Raw genomic sequence first — 21,463 nt, 5'->3', positions numbered from 1 at the left:
GCAGGCATGTGCTTGGCAGCAGCAGGGTGGCTGCTGCTGTCAGGCTGCATTGCCACCTGCTGGGGGCACACAGTCCCTTTCTGAGGCCACCTCCACCCGTGCTTCAGCAAGGAGTATCCCCAAGCCAACTCCCCTGCCAGGAGCAAGCCTAGCTGGGCTCCACCATGTTTCCTCAGGTGCTTATTTTGGGCCGATCTGCTGCCTCCCACTCTGTTGGATTTTGTCTTTGGACACTTCATGACATTGTGAGTTGTAACTCTTGGTTTCGATTTCCTGATCTGGGTACTGGCCTTCAGTTCATGTTTCTTTCCCAGGTGCAGCTAAAGGGATGTGGGGGACACTTTGGCCAAAGGGCTCAGCCATTCTGGGCAGGAAGATGTGAGGAACCTGTGTTGTTCTTCCCAATGTAAAAAAAAAAAAAAAAAAAAAAAAAAAAAAAAAAAAAAAAAAAAGGAAAAAAAATCTCTTGCAACAAATCAACTGTATGTGCTGGAGCCTTGCTGGCCTGGAGCAGGACTTGTGGTCTCACTGGGACCAGCCACATTTGCTTGGGTGTTACGGTCAGAAAACCCCACTCAAATTTGGCCAAGGTATTACACTGTGGTGGAAAACCACGAACAAAATAAAAGATAGGAAGGGGGAAAGGCAAGAGAGTGGTGCAGAGGGATGGAAGTCAGATGAGATACTGGAGAGAAGCGAGGTCTGGCTGGATAATTCATTTAAATGAAGCCCTTTGCCAGCAGCTTTGTGCCCTGCATGGCTGCTTCTCCCACAGCTGCTTTTGTGGTGTTGCCTGTGAGACACACAACCTTAATTCTCCACCTGGCCCAGCTCCGTGCCTGTCAGATGGGAACAGCCTCCCTGTTGAGGGCAGGAGGCCGAGCTGGGGTTGTAGAGGCCGAGTTGCTCTTCTCTTGTGCTTTTTTCCTATCAACACAAGGAGGGCATCTGCCACGCCGCAACCAGCAGCCTACTCTGAAGTGATTTCAAAGTGAAACCAGTGTGCATTGAACAACTGCAGCGGTAGTTCGTAAATTGATTTATCAGATGAGCTGTGCGTCCGACTGCTAATGCTGTAGGGGCTGAGGACTGCTCCTGGGGGAGATTTGTTTGGCAACATAGTATTAGCCACAGATTTAGCATCAGTGCTGATCACAGTTTGTGGGCATTTGAAAATTTAATATGTAGGAATGGGAAATGAAATAAGTTGGGCAGAGGCAGCAATAGCATATCTGTCCCCTTGCACTGTCCTTATGTCACCTCTTTCATAGTGGAGGCTGCTGTCAGCTCTTGAGAGCTGAAACCGCAGCAGGCTCTTGGAGATGCACACCTACAGATGATGTTTGGTTAATAGCATTTGGGACAACTTTCATCTTAGTGATCACACTGGTATACACAGGAGGGGAACACAAACTGAGCCAGATGGCAATGCATTCAAAATGTGGTTTTTTTACTTATTTCTTGGGAGTATAAGGCACTTGAATTTTTTTTTTTTTTTTTTTAAGAACAGAACACTGCCATGGACAAACATAACCAGCACCAAGAACTGAGTGTTAAATGTCTACACTTCTGATAAAGTCCTTCTCGGGTAGCTTGTTGAAGCAGGAGCAGTTGTGTGTTTTCAGGCTTCGTCTTGTTCCCGCTCCCTCTGCTTGGCATGAAGATGGGTGCAAGTGAGCAGCACCACACCTCTGTATGAGAAAGGAAGGGCAACCAGAGAAACTCTGCACTACGCTTCCTTCTCATCCTGATTGCTGGACCCCCTCCCTGAAGAGCTTTACCACAAACCTTAATAGAAATGGAAACTGTAGAAAACCAGGCTGTATAGGACCTCAAGCAACCTAACTTATGCTTGCGCTGGAGGGCAGGACCACCTTTACCCATACCATTCCTGGTCTTAAAGCCTCTGGTGCTGGACAGTCACAGCCTGCCCAAGGCAGTCTGTTCCTCCTTCCACTGGGCAGGAGGGTGCTTTTTTGGGAGGATCTACATCCTCTTTCTGGTGGCCAGCACTGCACACAGGCGTATTTTGGTGCAGTTAAGACTAAACTGCAGGACTGTGGTCTCAATGGAAGCCACAGCAGGGAGGATACAGCCTTGGACAGAGACAGCACTGCAAAACGATGTCCTGGGAGAAAAGCACAGCCTGCGAGGGAAAGCACAGGACTGGCCTTGATGGATTGGAGACAGGGAAAAACGTGAAATACTCTTAACACTCAGGGAGTGTGGGAGGCCGATGAGCCTCTGGCATGGGTGTTGTGGCATATCTTGATCTCTTCAGACATGAATCCTGGTCACAAAGCAGGGGGTAAAAATAACCCAGAACTTGTTTGTTTCAATATTTTTATTAAATAGTGCTCCACTCAGCGGTCGTACACCAGGCCCTGATGATACCCTGATCAGTGTACAAACCCTGGGACGTGATGCTGCCATGACACCAGACCGCATGAACCATCTCCTTCATGGAAGCAGCGCCCAGGAGAAACCCAGGCTCAGAGCAGTGTCCCTACACTGCCGTCGCACCAGCCAAGCTGGGAGGTAACTTACAGCAGGCCTCCTTTACTACAGGGTCCCACCCCCAAGCTGTTTGAATAGCCAAATCCTGCTCTCAAAGCTGTGCTTCCTCCTCTCCAGTCACCTCCCTGTGGTGTTTAGGTGCCGTGAATGATAGCGGATGACCACTGCTGAGTCTGCATGAGCTTGAGGCTTCTGGCAGGGATGCCCAGCCCAAAGCAAATGAGCTTCTCTGTGCTTCAGGCTGTCTTTTGATGAACTTCCAGGAACATGTGATGGCAGCAGGAAGTTGGGCTTTGAGGAAATGGGAAGCCTTCCAGGAATGGCTTCTACTCTTTGCTGGAGCAGCCCATCCAGGAGGTTCTTGAGGGTCTGCCTATGCCACTGTGGCCAGGCTGCCTTGTGTTCAGGCACGTGAGCTAGCTGCGTTAGTGTGCCAGGTTTGGTTCTCCAGCTTCACTATCACTGGTGCAGGAGCGCGCTGGCTTGGAGGCTGCCCGCGCTGCCCTGTAGCTGCTCGCCTGCTCTTAGGTGGCCTGAGGCACTTGGCAACTGGGCCCTTAGAAGAACAAAACCCATGTCCACTCTGGTGCAGGCTGAGGAGCTGCCCTCAAACAGCACAAAGCAGTACAGCTGCATCAGTAACTTCCAGTGTGCTCGGTGTTTAGCTCGTGCTCAGTGCCAAGAAAGTGGTTTATAGGGTCAGGTCCCTAATTGTTGCAAATTAGTGTAGCATCGGCTAAGGACGGAAAAGCACATCTACCCCTTGCAAGTATCTGGTCTGCTTTTAAACCGCTATTTAACCTAGGGCAGGTTTTTCCAGTTGGGTAGATGTGTGGTTGCATATCGAACTACAACAAGCAGTAACAAGGCAAACAAGTGACTCAAATTATCCAGGTTCAGGAAAGCTTATAAAATAAAGCATGTAAACAACATCTATACAGGTAATAGGTTAAACACTGACAACTCAGTGGAATACATTTCTTTTCCCATGCTGCTGCTGGTGGGCCTGGCACCACCTAACACCTATAATATTCATACACAATTTTAAATAAAGACTAAAAAATAAACTTTCAAAACTAAACAGAAGAGACCACACCAGCAGGCATGTTTAGCTCACTTTTAGATTGGAGTTTTCCATTAGATGATCTATGTACTTTTGCAAGGTTTAGTATAGGATGGCAAATAAGCACAAAAGCTAGCGGATTATTTGTCCATCACTGAAAAAAAAAAATGCCCAAGAGCGCTATATGTAGCCTTTGCCTTTAAAGCAAACAGGTGGAAATTCAGGACAAAGCTTTGGCATGTCAGTTCCAGCTGTGCCACTTGCAATCTGACATTAAAAAAACCCCATCTATTAACATTCAACAGTCCATCACAATTGTGTCATGTAGAGCAGCCCAACTACTGAACTGCCTACTCCCTGGGTGCACAGAAAGAAAACACTTAAAAGCAACTTGCAGGGCAATAGTCTCAGTTTTTCATCTTTTGTTTTCCAAAGGCAACTAAATTCCTGCACCTATCTGTCAGCACAAAAAAAATGAAGAAAAATTAAATGGCAAAAGTTACATTCAGTAGAAAACTTTCTCCCAGGAAATGGGATACAGAAAATAGCAAAACTCTATAGCCAACAAAATACTGTACATTTTGTCCCTGCTCCCACCTGCAGCCCTGCATTTTTAAGAGACACCAGCAAAATCTGCATTCTGTCTTTTAAACTGAAACAATGCAATGAGATGACTAGAAATATTAGAGAACTCAGCATGCCCTCAGGAGGATGGATTTATGTTCAGTTAGGTGAACAACGATGAGTTTGGAAGAAGGAGAAAGCAGCTTCAAACTGCTTTTCCAAGTGTGGAAGGATCCAGGCAGGAAACTGCCAAGCTCAGATTTAGAGTTCAAATGCGGGGAACTTGGCTTTGGTTGGCACCAGCAGGTCAGCAAGAAAGTAAATTGTTCCAGCCATTCCTGAGGGTAAGAAAACACAATGTGCTTCAGAGAGATTACCTTTGGGCACCCATTTTATGAATTATCCAGGGGGTGAATGAGTCATGAAGACAGAAGAAATGAAAACATTTTCAGAAGGACCTAAATCATTTCCAAGGTCTGACCCCAGGTTTCCCAAACAACTTAGGTACTTCAGTGGGTAAAGCATTTTGAAGTTAATCAAATGTTGAAAAGCACCTGGGAAAATGTGATGGGTCTTCCCCCCTCCAGCTCCCTCCCTTCTGTTTTACCTGTCCACAGGTTTAACAATCTGAGTATCTTTGCAAAGCTTCGGACCCTGCCTCAGGGCCCTACATCCTACTGATGTAGCTGCCCTTGTTCCTTGGCCTGCAGCAAAGCTAGGGAGATTTACGGTAGCTGAGGAACCGGCTCTTTCAGCAATACCTGCTGATGGCAGATTTTGGGGGAGCCATTAGTAGGAGCTACAAAGCGCCACTGGAGCCAAAAAGGCCTACAAAAGCAGCCCCATTTGTTCCTCACTCACCTTTGAAATGAAATTGGAAAGCCCATGAAGGACTTTAATCCTTAAAAATGCGCAGAAAAGAGACTGTCTGAGAAGCCAGGCTACAAATTACCATAAGGTAGACTTTGGCCTGTACCCATTAAAGAATTCCCCTTAAGACCTGTGTGCAGAATCTGCATTGGACGCCCAAGAGGACAAGATGCTCCAGCTAAGACATCAGCCTGTGCTACAAGAAGGCTGCTTCTGGGAAAGGGTAAAAACAGCGAATACAATTTCCTCCCCATCTTCTACGCTGAGTTTTGCAAAGACTTCAGTGGAGCATGTATTCGGTTTTCCTTGATGCTGGACTGGCTCAGATCCAGGAGCAAAACACAAGCACAGAGATGGAGCTTACCTTCAAAGAGAGAGAATGGTGTGTCTGGAGTCCGGCACCCATGTTGACCGTAGCTTAAACACCACTCTGCAAACTGAGAAAAGAGGAACAAAAAGTGTTGAAAGTTTGTTAAAGACTATCTTAAAAAAAATACCACCGTCATCCTCACATTATCCCTTGCAGAGCAAGGCTTCTGCAGGATATTCCTTCTGTACAGGCTGTCAGACAGTGACTGTGCTGCTGAAGGACTATTCTGGTGGAGCTGGTCAGATCTAGCCGCATCTCTGCCACACTAGAAATTAGGTTTCGAAGGCAAAGGTAGTGACGTAAAAGGCAGAAGCAAATAATCCCCTCTCCCTTCCTTACGCAGGCTCTCACCTTGCAGGCCCTGTACAGATATTTCATGTTCTGAGTGAGGTTGTACAGTGCTAGGAAGCCGTAAGCATTGCCAGCTGTCCCGTGGCACAGCCCGTAGCCTTTCTTCAGTAACCCGTGCTGCCAGATCACTTCTGCACACTGCAGAGCATCATTTAGGTACTGCTGTTCCCCAAAGACCTGCAGAGACAAGAAATATTCCCTCTTGCTGAGGCAATTTCCTTTACACAAAGAGCATCCCTGTGTGAGTGGTGGGGAGGCTTGGATTAATTAGTTTCTCTCCTACTGAAGTCTTAATGCTGTGACTTTGCTGTCTACTTTAAAGGAGGATGTTTCGACATGATGAATGGGGCTGTATGACTATTACTTCACACACAACTAGTCGTCACCATCAGTTACCTGCAACAGGACACCCCACACAGCTGATGGGTATTTTCAGAAATAATTTTTTAAAAGACTAATTTCTGTTTCAGTCAGTGGTCCCTGTGGGGTGATTTCTTTGTAACAAGCCATCCTACTTTCAGGCAGGGGGGGTCTCAACAGAGTCTTCTCCATGATGAAGTTCCATATTTAGGGGTCCCCAGGGGTCTTTGCCAGATTTCTGGTACCTTGTAGGCCTGGACAAGCATGTAGATAACACCTGGTGCCCCATGGCACCAGTGGACGAGTAGGTCTCTGGTGTCATTGATGCATGGAGGGTAATTGCCAGATGGGAACTTGAGCTGGCAGACGTAGTCCACGCTGGGTTTGACTGTGTTGTGCAGTTTTACTTGGCTCACTCCAAGGCCAGGCTAAGAGAGAGAAAGCATTAAATCAGGAGAATTACCATTCTGTCTCTCCCTAAGAGGCCCAAGATCTGCCTGAAAGGCAGAAACAAAGGCACCTATGGTCATGTTTCCTCTTGCTCCTTGTAAATCCAGTCATTTCTTTGGTCCAGGCTTTCACACATCACAAATATCCACTTGGCCCCAGGCTGCTCTGCCCTTTGGTGGGGATATACCTCCAGTCATACCCTTGCATCCCCAGAAACAAAGGCTGCCCCTAGTGTGTCACCTGGCCCTCTAAGCAAAAGTGCTTGCTGCTGCTTTTCCTGAAGATGACTAAGAATAGTTTCAGGTACCCAGAGCTGGAGTAAGGAGATAAGCTGTATAAAACCAGTGTTAAGGATGAATACCAGGAATGATTCCTAGTACGTAGAGCATCTCAGCTCTGAGCTGCTGGGCCAGTCCAGCTGGCAGGCTGTGATGCTGCATTTTCACAGACGTTTCTGGGTAATTGCAAGGGGGTGACTTCACCACTGACCTCAGACAGAAACAAAGGAGTGGCTTCAGTGTCCTCTTCCAATGACACTGCCCCACATGAAATCTGTGCAGTTCTGACTTCCCATCGCAGACTGCAATGAGCGCTCTCATCTAAGGATCGAATTGTTCCCAGGTTGGTAAGTTGAAAATTAAAAATCAATACTTGTGCTGTAAAACCATTAGAGATAAAAGTCCAATGTTCTCCTCTCCATATTTCCCTTGTTTGCTTCCCCCAAGGCCCTTTGTGCATCATGCTTGGCTGATCCAGGCTCCTTGTACTTCATATGGCAGAGAGGCATGAAGCCCATGCAGTATTTTATGGGAGACTTACACTTAAAATTCTTTAAAACATCAGCCTGGGAACAAGCTCAGGGACTCGGTGCAAATTGGGGCTCACAGCACACTGCTGTCTCCCCTGCTCCCAACTAGCTGTTCTGTACTCCTGGACAGTAATCACTTTGCATCCTCCTCTTGCCAAATCTCCTTCTGCTTAAAAAACACCAACCACCCCTTCCTCTCTGAGTTACCTAAGAGGGTTATATTCACAGGAATTCCTCTTATCCTGTATATGGGCTTGAACTTTGAGGCTGCTGAAGGAAAGCTCAAATACTTGAAACCTGCTGGCTTTTTTTCCACCTGCTGTGAGAGTTGGGTCTAATGAAAGATATCACCTATTTCTATGAACATTGCTATGTTAAAATAATCTGTGTTGCTCAGTAGGTGCCCTTAATGCTTTGAAAATGCAAAGTTATTTATTGCTGTTATTTTCCTAAGAGCTTAAGCACTGTAAATTTATGCACAAAGTGACCCACATAGGGGAATTATCACCCTCATTTCAGAGCCGGGGAAGCAAAGATTCCCAGAGCTCCAGTGAGTTGTGCAAAATCGTGAGAAAGACAGCATCAAAGCAAAGGGGCACTGCAGCTCCCAACCTCTTGTCTTGCCTGCCTACTTCAGGCACTACAGAATTCAGCTGCTTTATCAAAGTAAAAAGTCCCACTTCTTTAACATTTAGATATAGGCCCTGATTTGGAAACAAAGGCATTTCCCACTTTGCTACTACAAACACAATCTCTTTCACCATGCTTTTCCTACAGAGATTCTCATTCTGTAATGGTCTGAGATTGCTCCAAGTAACCACCTCAAAAATGCAGGAAACCCACAGATACCAACCCACGGGAATACTTTATAAGCAATTAACACAAGAGGGGGAAGCTCAGATCCTGCTGACCTACAGGGCTTCATTATGTGAAACTGCTGGTATAATGCAGGCCACATTTCCCTACCGATTGCCATGGAGGTGGGAAATTCAATCTCACAGATTTAGAGAAAACCTTTAGAAGTAGGGATGTGTGATCAAACCCAGGAGTAAATCCATCAGACAAGGAATCTTGCCCAGTTTGATATCACCAAGAGCCACTTCAAATGCTCCTCCTTGTTCAAAGAAACGTGAAACAGCTATTAAGGGCCCCTCCCCTCCAGAGTCTCTTACCTGCATGAGATAGTAGTAAATCCCAGCCAAACCATGGGCTGCCCCTACGTAGTACTCCTGGTACCACTCATACATCAGTGGGCTCTTTGCTGTGAAGTTCCTCCTTTTGGCCAAGCTCTCTCCTGAGGCTACAACAGCTTCACAGACCTGTGGATGGGAACAGATGCAGGTAAGGGAAATGCTGCCGTCTTGGACACAGCACAGAACAAGAGAGTTGTTTTTTCTGCCCAAGCAGAGGGAAGAGTGTCGGGGAGGGAGTGAAATGTGTGCCAATTCAGTACTGCCTATGGATTTATAGGGTGTGTGTGGGTGTGTGTGTGTAGTGCTTTGTCCCTTTGGAAGAAGAGCAGCAGGGATACCATGATGTGGTTTCTTCTTTGTTGCTAGAGTTCTCTATATCTAGCATTGATTTTTACCTGCCCAAAGATGAGCTGCATGGGAAGAGACAGCTAACAAACCAACAGAAGCCACAGTACCTGCTGAATGTGACTTTGAGGGATCTTTTCCTCTCCGAAGTGCTTGTTCACAAATATCAGTGCATAGAGATAGCCCATGCGCCCGTACAGCAGTTCATCTGGCACTCGTGGGTCAAGCTTGTGTAGATGGAGCAAACTACAAAGAAAAATTAACACGGGGGAGATTAGAGGACGCTCAAAGCCATGTAACCAAGCAGTGAGACTGAAGCTCAAAAACATGGTTTGTTCCTTCATGCTGCTCGTGCCCTGGGAGATGTCAGACCAGTCTCTGGGTCTCAGCCTTCCAGCTACGCAAGGTGCAGAATCCCTCTTTCCCCTCTGCTTTTTGTTTGGGTTATTGCTTTAGTCTGTTCAGCTCTTTACAGTGCAGTTGTACTATGTGCTAGTTTTTTAGAGCACCAGCTCTGGGAAAGCTACGTGTGGGGAAACCTGGGCTATAGGAAATGGTCAGCATAAAGTTGCGGACTGCTCCGGAAAGGCTGCCCCAATTCAGTAAGGAAAGCCTGCCCACCATTACCTCCCTGTCATGCTGTTGGCAGGGCAGATCCTCTGCCAAAAATGATAATTTTCGAAGTAAACTGGTATCTGTTTAACTTGACTGCTCGAGGAATAGTAGAAAATCAAACTAGTGCTGATGGTATGTGGAAAAATCTCACCCCTTATGCTCAGAAGTCCTGATAGAAAAGCCCCTTTCTCTCCATGCCTGCAAGTGGCCAGGGCTACACTGTCAGTGGAGAAAGAGGAGCCTCCATGAGCTAAAAATCTAGGTGGGGAGAAGCAGCTGGAAATGTTGTTTAACATCAAGGCTCTGTGGTACATGTAAGTAATCTTCTCTAGGGATTGCTGAGCAGTAGTGAGAACAGCTCAGCAGAGTGTGAGTGCTGTGGGCTGTCTGTGGTGCAACCCCACATCGAGGACTGCCTGTCTGGCACCAGGCTTTAGCCCACAAGTGCAGAGCGAGAGGTCTGATGGAGTCAGATATTTTCTTTGCCATTTTTCTATTATCATGTTGCAAAGCTGGTGATATTCCTGTAGTGCTAACAGAGACTGACAGCTCTTCACACTGCTGGTTTGTAGCCCAATTCACTCTCAATGCAATTTTTCCTTTGTTTTGCCTCTCATCACACTTCCAACAAGGCTGGATGTCCTTCCCTGTCAGAGCAGCAGGCAGGGACATGACTCGTTTTGGCTTTATTTTTCTGTTCACCCCTGAGACAGCAATCTGAAAAATGCCATCACTTTTAAAATACCAGCATAAGTGGCTTCACGGCTGTTCCCTCAGCTGCTTCCTGCTGTGGCTGCAACAGGGAGGGGGCTAAGAAACCAGCCAGGAGAGCTGTGTGTGTGCAGGGCTTCCCTGTCACAGCAGCATGAGGAGCAGAAAAGGTGCCTTGGCAGCCTTTGCTGCCGGGCAGAACAATGTGTTGCAAAGGAAAGAAGCAAGCAAATGTCCAGAGCACCCTCGGAGCAGAGAGAGGATGCTGGGCTGTGACTCCCCACGGCAGGAAACTTTCCGTTGGCGCTGGACTCAAAGTGAGCAGGGATATTGAAGGAGAAAGGAGAGCAGTGTCTCAAGGTGGACTGGCCCTGTCTCCTCATGTACCACTTGAGATGTGCATTGCTCTGTGCGGGAGATTTCTTGCAGATTAAACCCAAGAGACAGACTTTACTTTTTTTTTTTCAGCTGCATGGGCTGAAAGGAAAGCCCTGCTGCCTCCTCATGTCCCTTGTCCCCAAGTCCAAGGAAGGCAGATGAAGAGGAGGGTTTCCAAAGAGGAAAGCAGTGTTTCGACAGACAGACTCTGCCCAGCAGCAGGCTGGCCAGAAGAGATGCTGGCTGGTGATGTCCTTCAGCTCTGAGATGTCAGGGAAATGTCAGGTGCAACAGAAGGAATGGATGGGTGGGTATACGCTAATACCCACAGTAGGGATTTTCTGAGGTCTGGATGTGAAATCTTTTCATGGGGAAATCTGAAGCAGCTGGAGCTACTATTCTTGCTCCTTATGCATTCCTGCTTCTACCTCTAGCTGCTTTCCCAGTCAGGATAATCAGGGGAGGAAGCGTGCCAGCAGTTTCTGTTGTTTTTGAAATGCAGGGCAGGGCTGCATGGCACGCATGCAGCCAGAGATGCCTGGGATGCTTCTGGACTGATTGCATGCAGAATGCATTTCTCAGGTGTGAGGGGGTAAATCGAAGTCCCTGAAAGGAAGAGCCACTCCTGCTCACATATCAGCCTATTACCTCAACTGTCAAAAATAAGTAGTTTCTGGACAGAGGGAAAGTGAGGTAGCTGTAGAGCAAGATGGGATTTTTGTATGCCACTGGCTCTAAAAGCAAACCTTTGACCTTCTGAATTGGTGGGAGATGGCAGGGAAAAGAGGACTCCTGGAACACGGCTCAGATTTTTACAGGCTCTTGGAAAATGGGCTGCCCTGAAATGTTACTCTCTCCAGAGCACAAAAGCACATTTGTCGGTCATGAACTCATTTGGGCAAGAGCAAGGTGCTAAGAAAAAGCAGGGTTCTATCTCTTCCACTGCAGGTAAAACCTGGCTGATGGATTCTCTCCTTGGGCTCTGTAAAGATGAGGTGCTTTAAAAGACAGAGAACAAAATGGAGAGAGGCCCTCCTTGTCCACAGCTGTAACAGAAGTGCACTTTCTATGCACGCGCACTGCACAACTGAGCAACTGTTCTGTAACTAAACAGCATACTCAAAACCCACTTAAGAGTTTCGATTAAGCGAGCTATTTCTCAAAGAAATACTCTCCTTTTAAAGGTAGCATGGTCAGGCTAACTGCGCTGGGAATTGGTGGCAGAGTAGGGACAGTACAACTGTTCCTTCGAGAGAGCCACATTTTTCTTTTTTCCTCCTCTCAGATGTATGAAGAAACCAATTTCCAAGACTCTGCCTTTATTATGCCATTAGATGGCAGTGCACAATTAATCATGAGTTTCCATTCTGCCACAAAACCGTAGGCAGAACAGGAGGGATATGGGGAGGGGAGAGCTACAGCAAAAAAACATGAATTAGGGATTTTTCACAACTTGGGGTTTATGCATTGACCAAACTGTCCAGTACTGTTTGACAGATTAGTTCCCTTTTTGTTAGCAAATATATTAATCATAGTGAGATTCACCACTTTGACACAGTATTAAGCAAAACCTAAACCACAGATTATTTCAAGAACAAAGAGGAGCGTTCTGTCCACATAAACCAGAAGCTATTCTTAGTTAAGGAAGTGGGAACTTGGGTGTCCAAACCATACAGGCACCTGATTCCCACCCATGGCTTTTTTTAATTGATATTACACATCACTTGCTCATGGCTGTTTAAGGGCACTCAGTGTTGTTCTGAAGTGTCAGGGGTTTTATCTTGGTTTTGTGCTGACCACACGTAAATGGAAACAAAGCTTACAGGGCTGTTTCTCACCTTCTCAAAACTGATCTCCCTTAAGCAAGAAAAGCTTGCAACTGCATCTTCTTAACTTTTTTCCTTCCTCTGCCACATGCTGATCTGACTGTAGGACTGCTTGTTTGTCCTTTTTTTGTCTTAAGTACCCAACAGAAATACATTTGAAAACAGTTGAGGAAAGGCAGGAAATAGAAATAAATGAATCATAACCAGCTGCATTCAGCAGTTGAAAGGGATGCTGTCAATCTTAGGTTTAAGTCAAACTCAACTAACAATTAGCAAGTGGAAGCGAGTGACAAAATTAATCTAATAATCCTGCCACATTTCTCCTTTTCATCAAAATGGCTGTAAAGCTAAATTTAAGGGTTCTGAAAAAATACCAAACCTCACCTTCTGGGTTTTTGTAATTTTGGCATTTTTTCTTCCTGTGTTTATTGGAATTATTTTTAAGATGGCAATACCAGCTGAACAATATCCTTGTTCCCCAGCCTGCAGGCTGCCAGGCAAGCGTGTCTGTCCTAAAGTTAGCTTTTTCCCCAGGGCAAAACAAGTTTGCGCTGCCTTGCTGAGTTACTGGATTATCTCTCACATAAGACTGCAAAAAAATGTATTCAGGCTTGGCGGAGAGTGCCTGGTACAAGCCCGGACCAGCTCTATGAGCAAGAAGAACATTAGATCAAAGACATAACCAAGCGTTTTACCGAGTGATGCAGTCTTCTGATTGCTTCTCATTCTGCAGTTTGCGGTAGACGACAGCAGCCACTGCCAGGGGCCCGGCATCTCCACACAAGAAAGTGATGGATCGTCTTGTGAGACAGCTGAGGCTCTTCTTCACGTACTCGTGGGCCACCTGAAGGTAGGCTGGGTCTCCATACACATCATACAGGTGCAAATACAGCAAAGCAATTCCTGCAAAAGGAACATAAAGGTTGCACCCACCAGAAAAGTTTACCCTTCCTGCTATGCACCCTGGCTGTTTTAACGAACATAAAAGCCTGGCCCTCAGCCTCATCTAGGGCATAAGCCTTCTAGACAGGCTTCTCAGGCACATCTGGAGGCATAAACCATAGCTGCAGCATCCACAGCTTCTTTTGCTGCTTTGTGACCTCCTTGCACCTGATGCTGCTCAAGCAGGTCAAGACAAACAGCAGCATCTGACCCAGGAGGTCCCGGAGAACAGCAGAGCTTCTGATACACAGGTTACATACAATTTTAGTAGCGAGAGGCAAAAGATGAGACCTAGACAAACCCACATAAATCTATCAACTGTACCTGGGACTGTTGCTAAACAGCGGAGGAAAAAAAAAAAAAAATCTTTGGGCAAGATAGTACTTGTGGCAGAGCAGTGCTGAGTTGTTACCTTATCTCAATTATTTTTTTCCATTCCAGGAAGTAAAGGGCTGGGTCACTTAGCCTGGACTGGATTTTTAAAAACGTGACATGTCATCAGCACCCTTAAGACATCCTACTTGGCTCTTTCTTTTTTTTTTTTTTTCTTTTCCTTCCTTCCCACTGGAAAGCACCAGCAAGGTTGTTACAGCTCCCTGGACATCATCTCCTGCTGCTGAGCAGGTCCCAGGCCCTACACCAAGGACTGGTGCATCCTAGAAAAGAAAGGGCCTGCCCAACTCTCCTCTGCAGCACATCATTCATGAGATCAACCCTTGTCTGAAACATAAACAGCTACCTGGAACGCTGGAAAAGGCTGCATGGTCCTCCCTGGAGGTTTTCAATGGGCTAGCCAGCTACAGAAAAGAAACAACTCCGCTACTGAGAAGTCACATCAATTGCTGTCCTTTGCCTCTGTCTGCCCTATCTTCATCCAGCTCTTGAAGCCTTTAGTAGGTAACTGAGGAGTCCTCAGTAAGTCTGTGTCTGAAAGGTCTGCTACATTTGAACCATCCTTCTGATCTGGAAGGCATCCTCGAACATGCACTGAAAAAACCTACTGGCCTACATCACTTCAACAAAAGCTTATTTATCCCTTACCAGTACCATTTCTAAGACGACTCAGGTCCTGTGTTTAAGCCTAAATTAACAGAGCAGCTTTTGATGTGGTAAAGTGAGGGGGGGCAAGCATGCTGCAAAATTACTTTCCATGGTACTGAGGACCATTTTAAATTTAGATCGTTTTCTCATTTTGCATGGGTAATCTCCAAAGCTTCGTGCTACAGACAATTCAATTCCACATGTATATCAAGGGCAAATTTCAATTTCCTGCTGAAGCTAATAACCTTGTCCTCTCTCTAAGCAGTTCAGTGTTAGTATTTCCAGAGAGAGCTCAGATGTGTGGTGCCATCACTCAAGCCTATAAGGATGTGGATATGAAGCCTTTCTTTAAGGGGGAACCCTCCTCTTCCAGCTAGCAAATGTCAAGTGACTCTTCTTGATTTATTTAGCACCTAGCACAGCTTTTAGACTCTAATAGGCTTGATAGCTGTCTGAGCACGACTTGCACTCTTGACTTACCTGCTTTAATATACAACTTTTTGCTTTGTAAGTAGCTTCTATTCCCACTGCCATCATACCACCCTAATTATGTACATAGCTACCATACTAAGACTACTGCTAGGATTGAATTCTTAGAAAGTAAATGTCTCGGCATTGTTTTCCTCTGACTTCTTTGCCTCTCCTCTTTTAAAACATTTCTTGCCCCCTTTCCTCCCAGGCCCAAGCATCTTTGGAAAAGACTCCAAAAAACCACTGACCTATACTAAATCATGGATGGGATGAGTTGCTTCCCCAAATCATTCATTTTTTCCTTAAAACCCAAAGGTCTTACAAACTGAATTTAAACCCAGTTTTCTCAGCTTATTCCTCAAGGAATTCATACTCCTATGCTGATCAGAAGGGTACAATGCAGTGCTGCCTTCAGCCCACTGCTTGCTCGCTCTGTTGCTATCTGTGACCCCAAAAGTAGGGAAGGCCAGAAGAGGAGGGCAGGCCCATGCATAAAGAGGCAATGTTTACAGATGTATGTAGAGGGATACAAAATGCAGTCACCTGGGTGGGGAATATCCTATATTGACCTGTGTGCCAAGATGTAGGCAGCATGTTTCAGAGGCAGTTCAGTTTGGAGATAAGAGTTTCCACCTAATGAACTTGGCTCAGCTAGGCAGTGTTGCTCTGCAGAAGCTATTCCACAGTTCTGCCTCACTCCCTCTCCAATAACACCTTCCTCACCCCATCTGACCAGGTAGGGTTTTCTGACTGACTGGGTGTTTGTTTGGCATGTTTTAAGTGCTATACAAACATGGCATCATCAGTCAAATGCGGCTAGGTAAGCAGTGGGTCTGCTCCATTTCTGTGTGCCCTGGAGGTCTGCGTTCAGTGTCCCAGTTGGAAATGTGACCTGTTTTTGTGACCTGAGACTCCTGATTGTTTCCAGCAGAACTGCCATGCAGTGGCTGCCTGTGGCCTGTTACTGGCAAAGATGTACGGGCTTTGTTCTGTTTGTTGGTTACTATTGGACATTCTTCTCTGTAGTTTCTCCAGACTTCAAAGTTTTTTGCTCCTTGCAGTGCAAGACCTGCTGCATAGCCACAAATGCAAATGCATCGGACATCACTTGACGGTGCAGTGAAGGCTACAGTGAACACATGTGCTATGGACAGCGCATCCTTTAGCAGGGCTCTGATGACTGAAACTGCCATCTCTAGTATTCAGGAAGCCAACACACTGGAGAGTTAATGCCTGAGATGCTTGCTCACTGCAGGGAATCGGGAGGTAAAAATCAGTTCTGCATGCCTCTCACAAAGCCTGTTTATTTAACATCTTCAGTAGGACAGTAAACAACATCTCTGTCCTCTTGCCATCCTGTATGAGCAGTATTGCAGATGCAGAGGGGTGCTTTGCATTAGAGATTTCTTTTGAGTGAGGCAGAGGAGGAGACTTAAACCTACATAGTAGAAATGGAATTGTTTGCACCAGCTGCATCAGCTGGCTACTGATGACAGCCCTGACTTTAGCAACAATTGCTTTCAACAGAGCAGACATTGCTGGAGATATCAGAAAAGTTACTGCTCGAGAGCTAAACACCGCAGCAGGCTGAAAGAGTCTCTCATCCATATGACCGTTCTGTTGATCAAAGGGAAGTAAAGCTGTGCCTCACCTTCCCTGCAAGTTTAGACTTGTTCTTTATGTTGGATTGCACTACCATTGCAAACGGTTCTGCTGGTGGGAGAACAGCAGTAGTGAGACGAAGCTTCCTCTTCTCGCTGAGTAGAGTGGATAAAAGTGAGAGGAAGCAGCGCTCGGCGTCGGCTCTGCTGCAGTCCCCTTGCTGACAGCACCAGCAGGGATGCCCATTAGACTGCTCTGAACATGCCTCCTTGTCCACCAGCTGGGCTGCAATGTGGTCCTTTCACAAAGGACAATAGGTTGCCAGAAGAGGAGATTTCTTGACCTAATTTGGACCAGTTCCAAACCTGCCATCTACAGTAATAAAGAGCTCAGAGATCTTGCATTGACCCAGGGAAGTCAGTCAGCCAGCACCCTCCAAGCAGGATGTCAAACACAGAGGGAAGAAGCGGAAATCTATCTCTGCACATAGTGATGAAGCCTGATGGTTTCTAGTGAGAAACCTAATGTCATTTTAATGAGTCAGGCACGGAGTAAAAGTTACAGAGGAGGTGGCATAGCTTTACTGCCCAGCTCAAAGGATAACAAGCATCTTTTCTGGTGCAGACGCATGGGATGTTATCTTGTGCACATAAATGCATGCCAAAGCCATGCTGAATGGGACAGTGAGACATCTTTTCCGGGGGGCTGTATCATCCCATGTTCAGAACTGTCTGGGTAGCCACAGGTGCATTTTGCTACAGCTTGCAGCTTGCCTTCCTAGTGCATTGTGGGAAATGGGGCATTTCTCAGGATGCCTTACCTTCTCCAGCCTTAAAACCTGGGTAACAAAGCTTCTTTTGTAAAACTTTTTACAAAAGAAGCTTCCCCCCTCAAAAAAAAAAACAAACAAAAAAACCAGCCCAGCTCAAACCAAAACTACCCACTACCCCATCACAGAATCCTACAACAGGTTAGGTCAAAAGGCATCTGTGGAGCTGATCTGATCCAACCCTCTGAAAGTAAGGCCAACTTCAAATTTACATCCTATTGCTCTGAGTCTTGTCCAGTCAAATACTGACTATCTCCAAGAATGGAGATTTCACAAAAACTACCCACCAAGCACTTGGCAGGAATGCTGTTTATGTGGGTGACACAAGGCACTCTATTCTCTCTCATCAAATGCAGCCTCACTGCCTCTTATTCTGCAGGGATTACCTGAGGATTTCTGTTTTTCTGAACAGAACTCTCTTAAGGAGATGCAAGTTCCCTGGGTTCTGAGGTTAAAACTAAGATACTGCACTAAAGTGAGTGAAAGGTGTTTTTCCAGAAGCTTTCCTGAACTGGTACGGTCAGAATTTCTATCCATACTTAAATGGCTTTTCTTTGATCTGGCGTGTCTTTTGAAGAGTCCTTTCAAAAGGCAACTCAGCCCTGCTCCTCATCTCCACTTGCCAACAGGCCAGCCAAAAGGTGTGGGTGAGGCAGGCCAGCTGGAATCACCGGTCTGTTTCAGAGGCCCTCAAGCTTTGAAAGCCATGACTACAACACTGCTAGAGAGGGGAATGCGCACATGGGAAACAAATTCCAAAGGCACTGCCATAATGTGGAGGAAGGGGAATCTCTCCCTTATATACTGTTTCAGGTGGCAGATCACCTTATCATCTTGGAAGGACACAACAGTCTGCCAGCCACTGGACTCAGGAGCTTCCTAGCTTCTGCAGTTAGCTAAGAGGTGACAGCACTGAAGTCAGTCTACTTCCATTCCCTTTCTATCATCTATGCTCCCAGCCAGTTGAGGCAGTCTTTGGAGCAAGGCCTCTTGCACTATGAGAATTATCAACTCACATGTACGTACTCTTCGGCATCCTCATGCTCATCTATTTGAAAATGGATGAGGCAGTTGTACTTCTGCCAGGATTTGAACTGCTTCTGATTCAGAATTAGCTTATGGCAGTTTATGTTCCCTCAGTCAACTCTTTGATACCAATGAAACAGATTAAGACCACAAAAGCTCTTACAGCAGTCTAGCTAAAGTGATTAAAAGACAAAACAGAACACAACAGCCAAGTCTGGTCTACACCCAGGCGGACACCAGGTGTTGCCTACAGGGCCCTGATCTCTGTGGGGAACTGAATAAAAAATTTTAACAAGACGATTCAAATGTGTTTTGAGGGCATTCAGCCGTAACGCTGGATAATCTTGATCCAAAGTGTGTTTCACTGCCTCTGAGCTGAAAATGTAAGTCCTTCTCTCCCTCTGCTCCAACGTCACGTGCCAAGAAGCCGTGGCTTCCCTGGCACAAATGCAGGCCGGGGGAACAGGGCTCTGTCAAGTGCGTTGGGAAAGAAACAGGCACCCAAGTAAAATACCAGCATATGCTGTGTATTACTGGGTGTAATGTAGTACGCTCAAGTATGTTACATTTCACGCAGAGTTTGCACTGAGAGCCACATTTCAAATCTCTCTTATTAGCAGCCACAGGAGTGCGGGTTGATTTCAGACTGCTGGGCAATGATTTACATGAGAAGATACTCAACAAGCCTTTTCTACATAAGCAATTACAGGAAAGAGCTGCTGTCTTGGCCCAATTAATTTTGTCTCTGGAAACCAGCACTGAATAAATTAACATAGCTAGGATTAGAAAAGAAGGGAGGGTGACAGAGATACAGTGTAATATCTGCAAACTTCAATTCGCTGGCTGTGACCTGGAGGAAAGCTGTGCATGGGTTTTTTCTAATCCTATTAGCCAAGGTGAGAAGGTTGTGTGCCCAATGAGGAATGATCCCTGGGAGGAAGAGAGAAGAATCCCTCTTGAGAAACTCCCTTCCAAATAAAAACGAGCTGAAATCCTACCAGAGCTGTCAACCACTGCTTCACAACTGCAGTCACTTTCCGATATGACGCTCCCTATGGCCACCCTAAGGAAGGGAATGTGGTCTTTGGGGAAAGGTGCTTACCTTCTCCCCGCAGACTTTCAGGGTACTCCTAACATCAGGTAATTTTCCTCCTGCTTTATCTCCTGAATTATTCTGGCCAGAGGTAGACTCTACCATCATGCACCCTCATGACTGAAGTCTATCTCTACCATCATGCACCCTCATGACTGAAGTCTATCTTTACGTATGGAGTGCTTTTCATCTGAGGGGACCTCAGAGCAGGGTCACACAGACTGGAAGACTGAACCTGTCTCCCAAGCTGAAATCAGCCAGCACTGAACAAAAATGCATAAATTCACAGGCAGCAGCAGCAGAGTGCTGCCAAGCAGCAACCGATGAAATCAATGTTCTCCCACGCAGGAATTTAATACTGGCATCCTAGCATTTCTTATGAACTGCTCTAGAGTGCTCTTGGTGCCTGTCTACCTTACTAAAATTTTTAAGTAGGCATTTCTGACATTGCTGTCATCAAGCTGCAACATTAGTTTAGCACCAACACAATGAACACTATTCTCCTAAGCAAACTGTTGCCATCAAGCTCCATAGCATCCAAGCACAAGCCAGCCACACCCAGATTACAATGCAGAACGTTGCCATTTAGGATTGCAGTTTATTGCCAAAAAAAAAAAAAAAAAAAAAGCAACGGCAAAAAATCTTGCAGCAAGCATGAGATTAATTGCAACTACCCCAGGGTCCCTCCCCAGAGCCTGGCACAGTGCAGAAGGCAGGAAAGCTGACAAAGAACACAGCAGTAGTCAAGGATGAAGTGGCAGAGAAAGGTGTGTCCTCTCTGGCTCCAGTGGGCAGGAATAGGGAGAGGAAGGCAGGGCATGCTCCCAAGGAAAGAAAACCAGGTTGAAAATGCAGAACAGAAGAAAGACAAACTCCTGGAAGCTTTGCACACAAGAGTTAGTGTGAGGAAGGCTTTCGTCCTTCGTTATACTCACATTTGCATTTCTGCTCCTTCCAGCAGGTACTGGAGCAGAACTAGCCCTGGCTAAGTGGAGGGGCACTACCTGGGGAACAGGAATGGAGCAACCTGCCAATCAGACAATGTCATAAGATAAAATTCAGCCCAAACAGAAAAGATGGAAATTATCTCAGGTCATAAGCTCACCGCTGCCATATGCAAGGACTCCTTGCAGGTAAAGGACCTACCACGTGCATCTGCTTACTTCACGGAGAACTGGTTTACTTGGCACCATCCCCACCGTGGCCAGATTTGGAGCCAGCCCCTTCGAAGGCTCCCATCTTTGCTCTCAAGCAGGTGCTGGCTTTCTCCATTGCCTAAGTTTGGCACTATTAACCAAGAGAAGACCCAATCCTGCTCTGCAACGCTACAGTCTTCCCGCTGCAGCTTGAAACCTGCTCCAAAAACAGGGAGTCCCGAGAAAGACAGCCCCTGGTTTTAATGGATTAAAACATGCAGAAGAAGCACCGTTCTTGACATGGATGTACGGCGATCATTCAAACAGCCAAAAAAACCCACGGTCTGCCTTGGCCTAACGTAGAAGTCTGCTCCGGAGAGCTCCGGCTCCACCCGACCCGATCGGGCACCCTACCTGCCCAGCCAGTGTACGTGGTGCAGTCCTGCGGGTCGGCAGACTTGAGGCCCCTCTCCATCTGCTGGAGCAGCTCCCTGATTTTGTTATTCAGCCGCTGCGTGAATTCGGGGGTCAGCTGTGGAGAAAAAAAAAACAAAACACACCAAATGTGCAGGAAACACCGGCAGGCGGACAGGGCCTCGCCCGGAGGGGGCACAACCAGGGCACCGGGTGGTTTGTAACCTGACAGGTCTTTACGAGAAACCCTTGGGTACCGCAGGACCAGGCTGGGCTCCTGGCTGCCCAGCTGGGCTTTGCGGCCGCGGCGGGAGCGGGCCCTTCCCCAGGACGGCCCGCTCCCGCCCCGGCCGCCTCACCCCGACCCCACTCACCCTCCCGGCGGCATCGAAGTAGCTGGTGGCCAAGGACTTGTCGTAGTCCGCGTAGGGGTTAGGAAGCGCCCGCTGCGCCATCATGGTGCCGCCGTGCCCGCTCCGCCGCGATCC

The 21,463-nt window shown here is 46.8% G+C and overlaps 1 protein-coding gene across 1 annotated transcript; it reads right to left on the bottom strand.

Annotated features, from left to right (window-relative positions):
• Positions 1-2,371: 2,371 nt before the first annotated feature.
• Positions 2,372-21,463, bottom strand: LANCL1 (LanC like glutathione S-transferase 1). The gene is made up of 9 exons (XM_082311720.1): positions 21,350-21,463; positions 20,976-21,093; positions 13,117-13,324; positions 9,002-9,137; positions 8,526-8,672; positions 6,341-6,523; positions 5,736-5,912; positions 5,379-5,451; positions 2,372-4,482 (listed from the first exon to the last, which is right to left on the bottom strand). Exons 1-9 carry the CDS (start codon positions 21,431-21,433, stop codon positions 4,406-4,408), a joined length of 1,203 nt encoding a protein of 400 aa, XP_082167846.1. The 5' UTR covers positions 21,434-21,463; the 3' UTR covers positions 2,372-4,405.

The sequence above is a fragment of the Platalea leucorodia genome (assembly GCF_965183815.1).
Source record: "Platalea leucorodia genome assembly, chromosome: 5".
Classification (NCBI taxonomy): domain Eukaryota; kingdom Metazoa; phylum Chordata; class Aves; order Pelecaniformes; family Threskiornithidae; genus Platalea; species Platalea leucorodia.
The sequence above is the reverse complement of the archived record's forward strand: the minus strand, read 5'-3'. Positions and strand labels throughout refer to the sequence as shown.

Bases quoted from the DNA above. Each gene is read 5' to 3' on its own strand.
- LANCL1 (XM_082311720.1), bottom strand. From the start codon at position 21,433: ATGATGGCGCAGCGGGCGCTTCCTAACCCCTACGCGGACTACGACAAG. The intron at 9,138-13,116 runs GTAAAACGCTTG...TTTTCTTTGTAG, and splicing joins TCAGAAGACTGCATCACTCG to TTTGCTCCATCTACACAAGC. The intron at 4,483-5,378 runs GTAAGCTCCATC...TCTTACCCTCAG, and splicing joins ACCATTCTCTCTCTTTGAAG to GAATGGCTGGAACAATTTAC.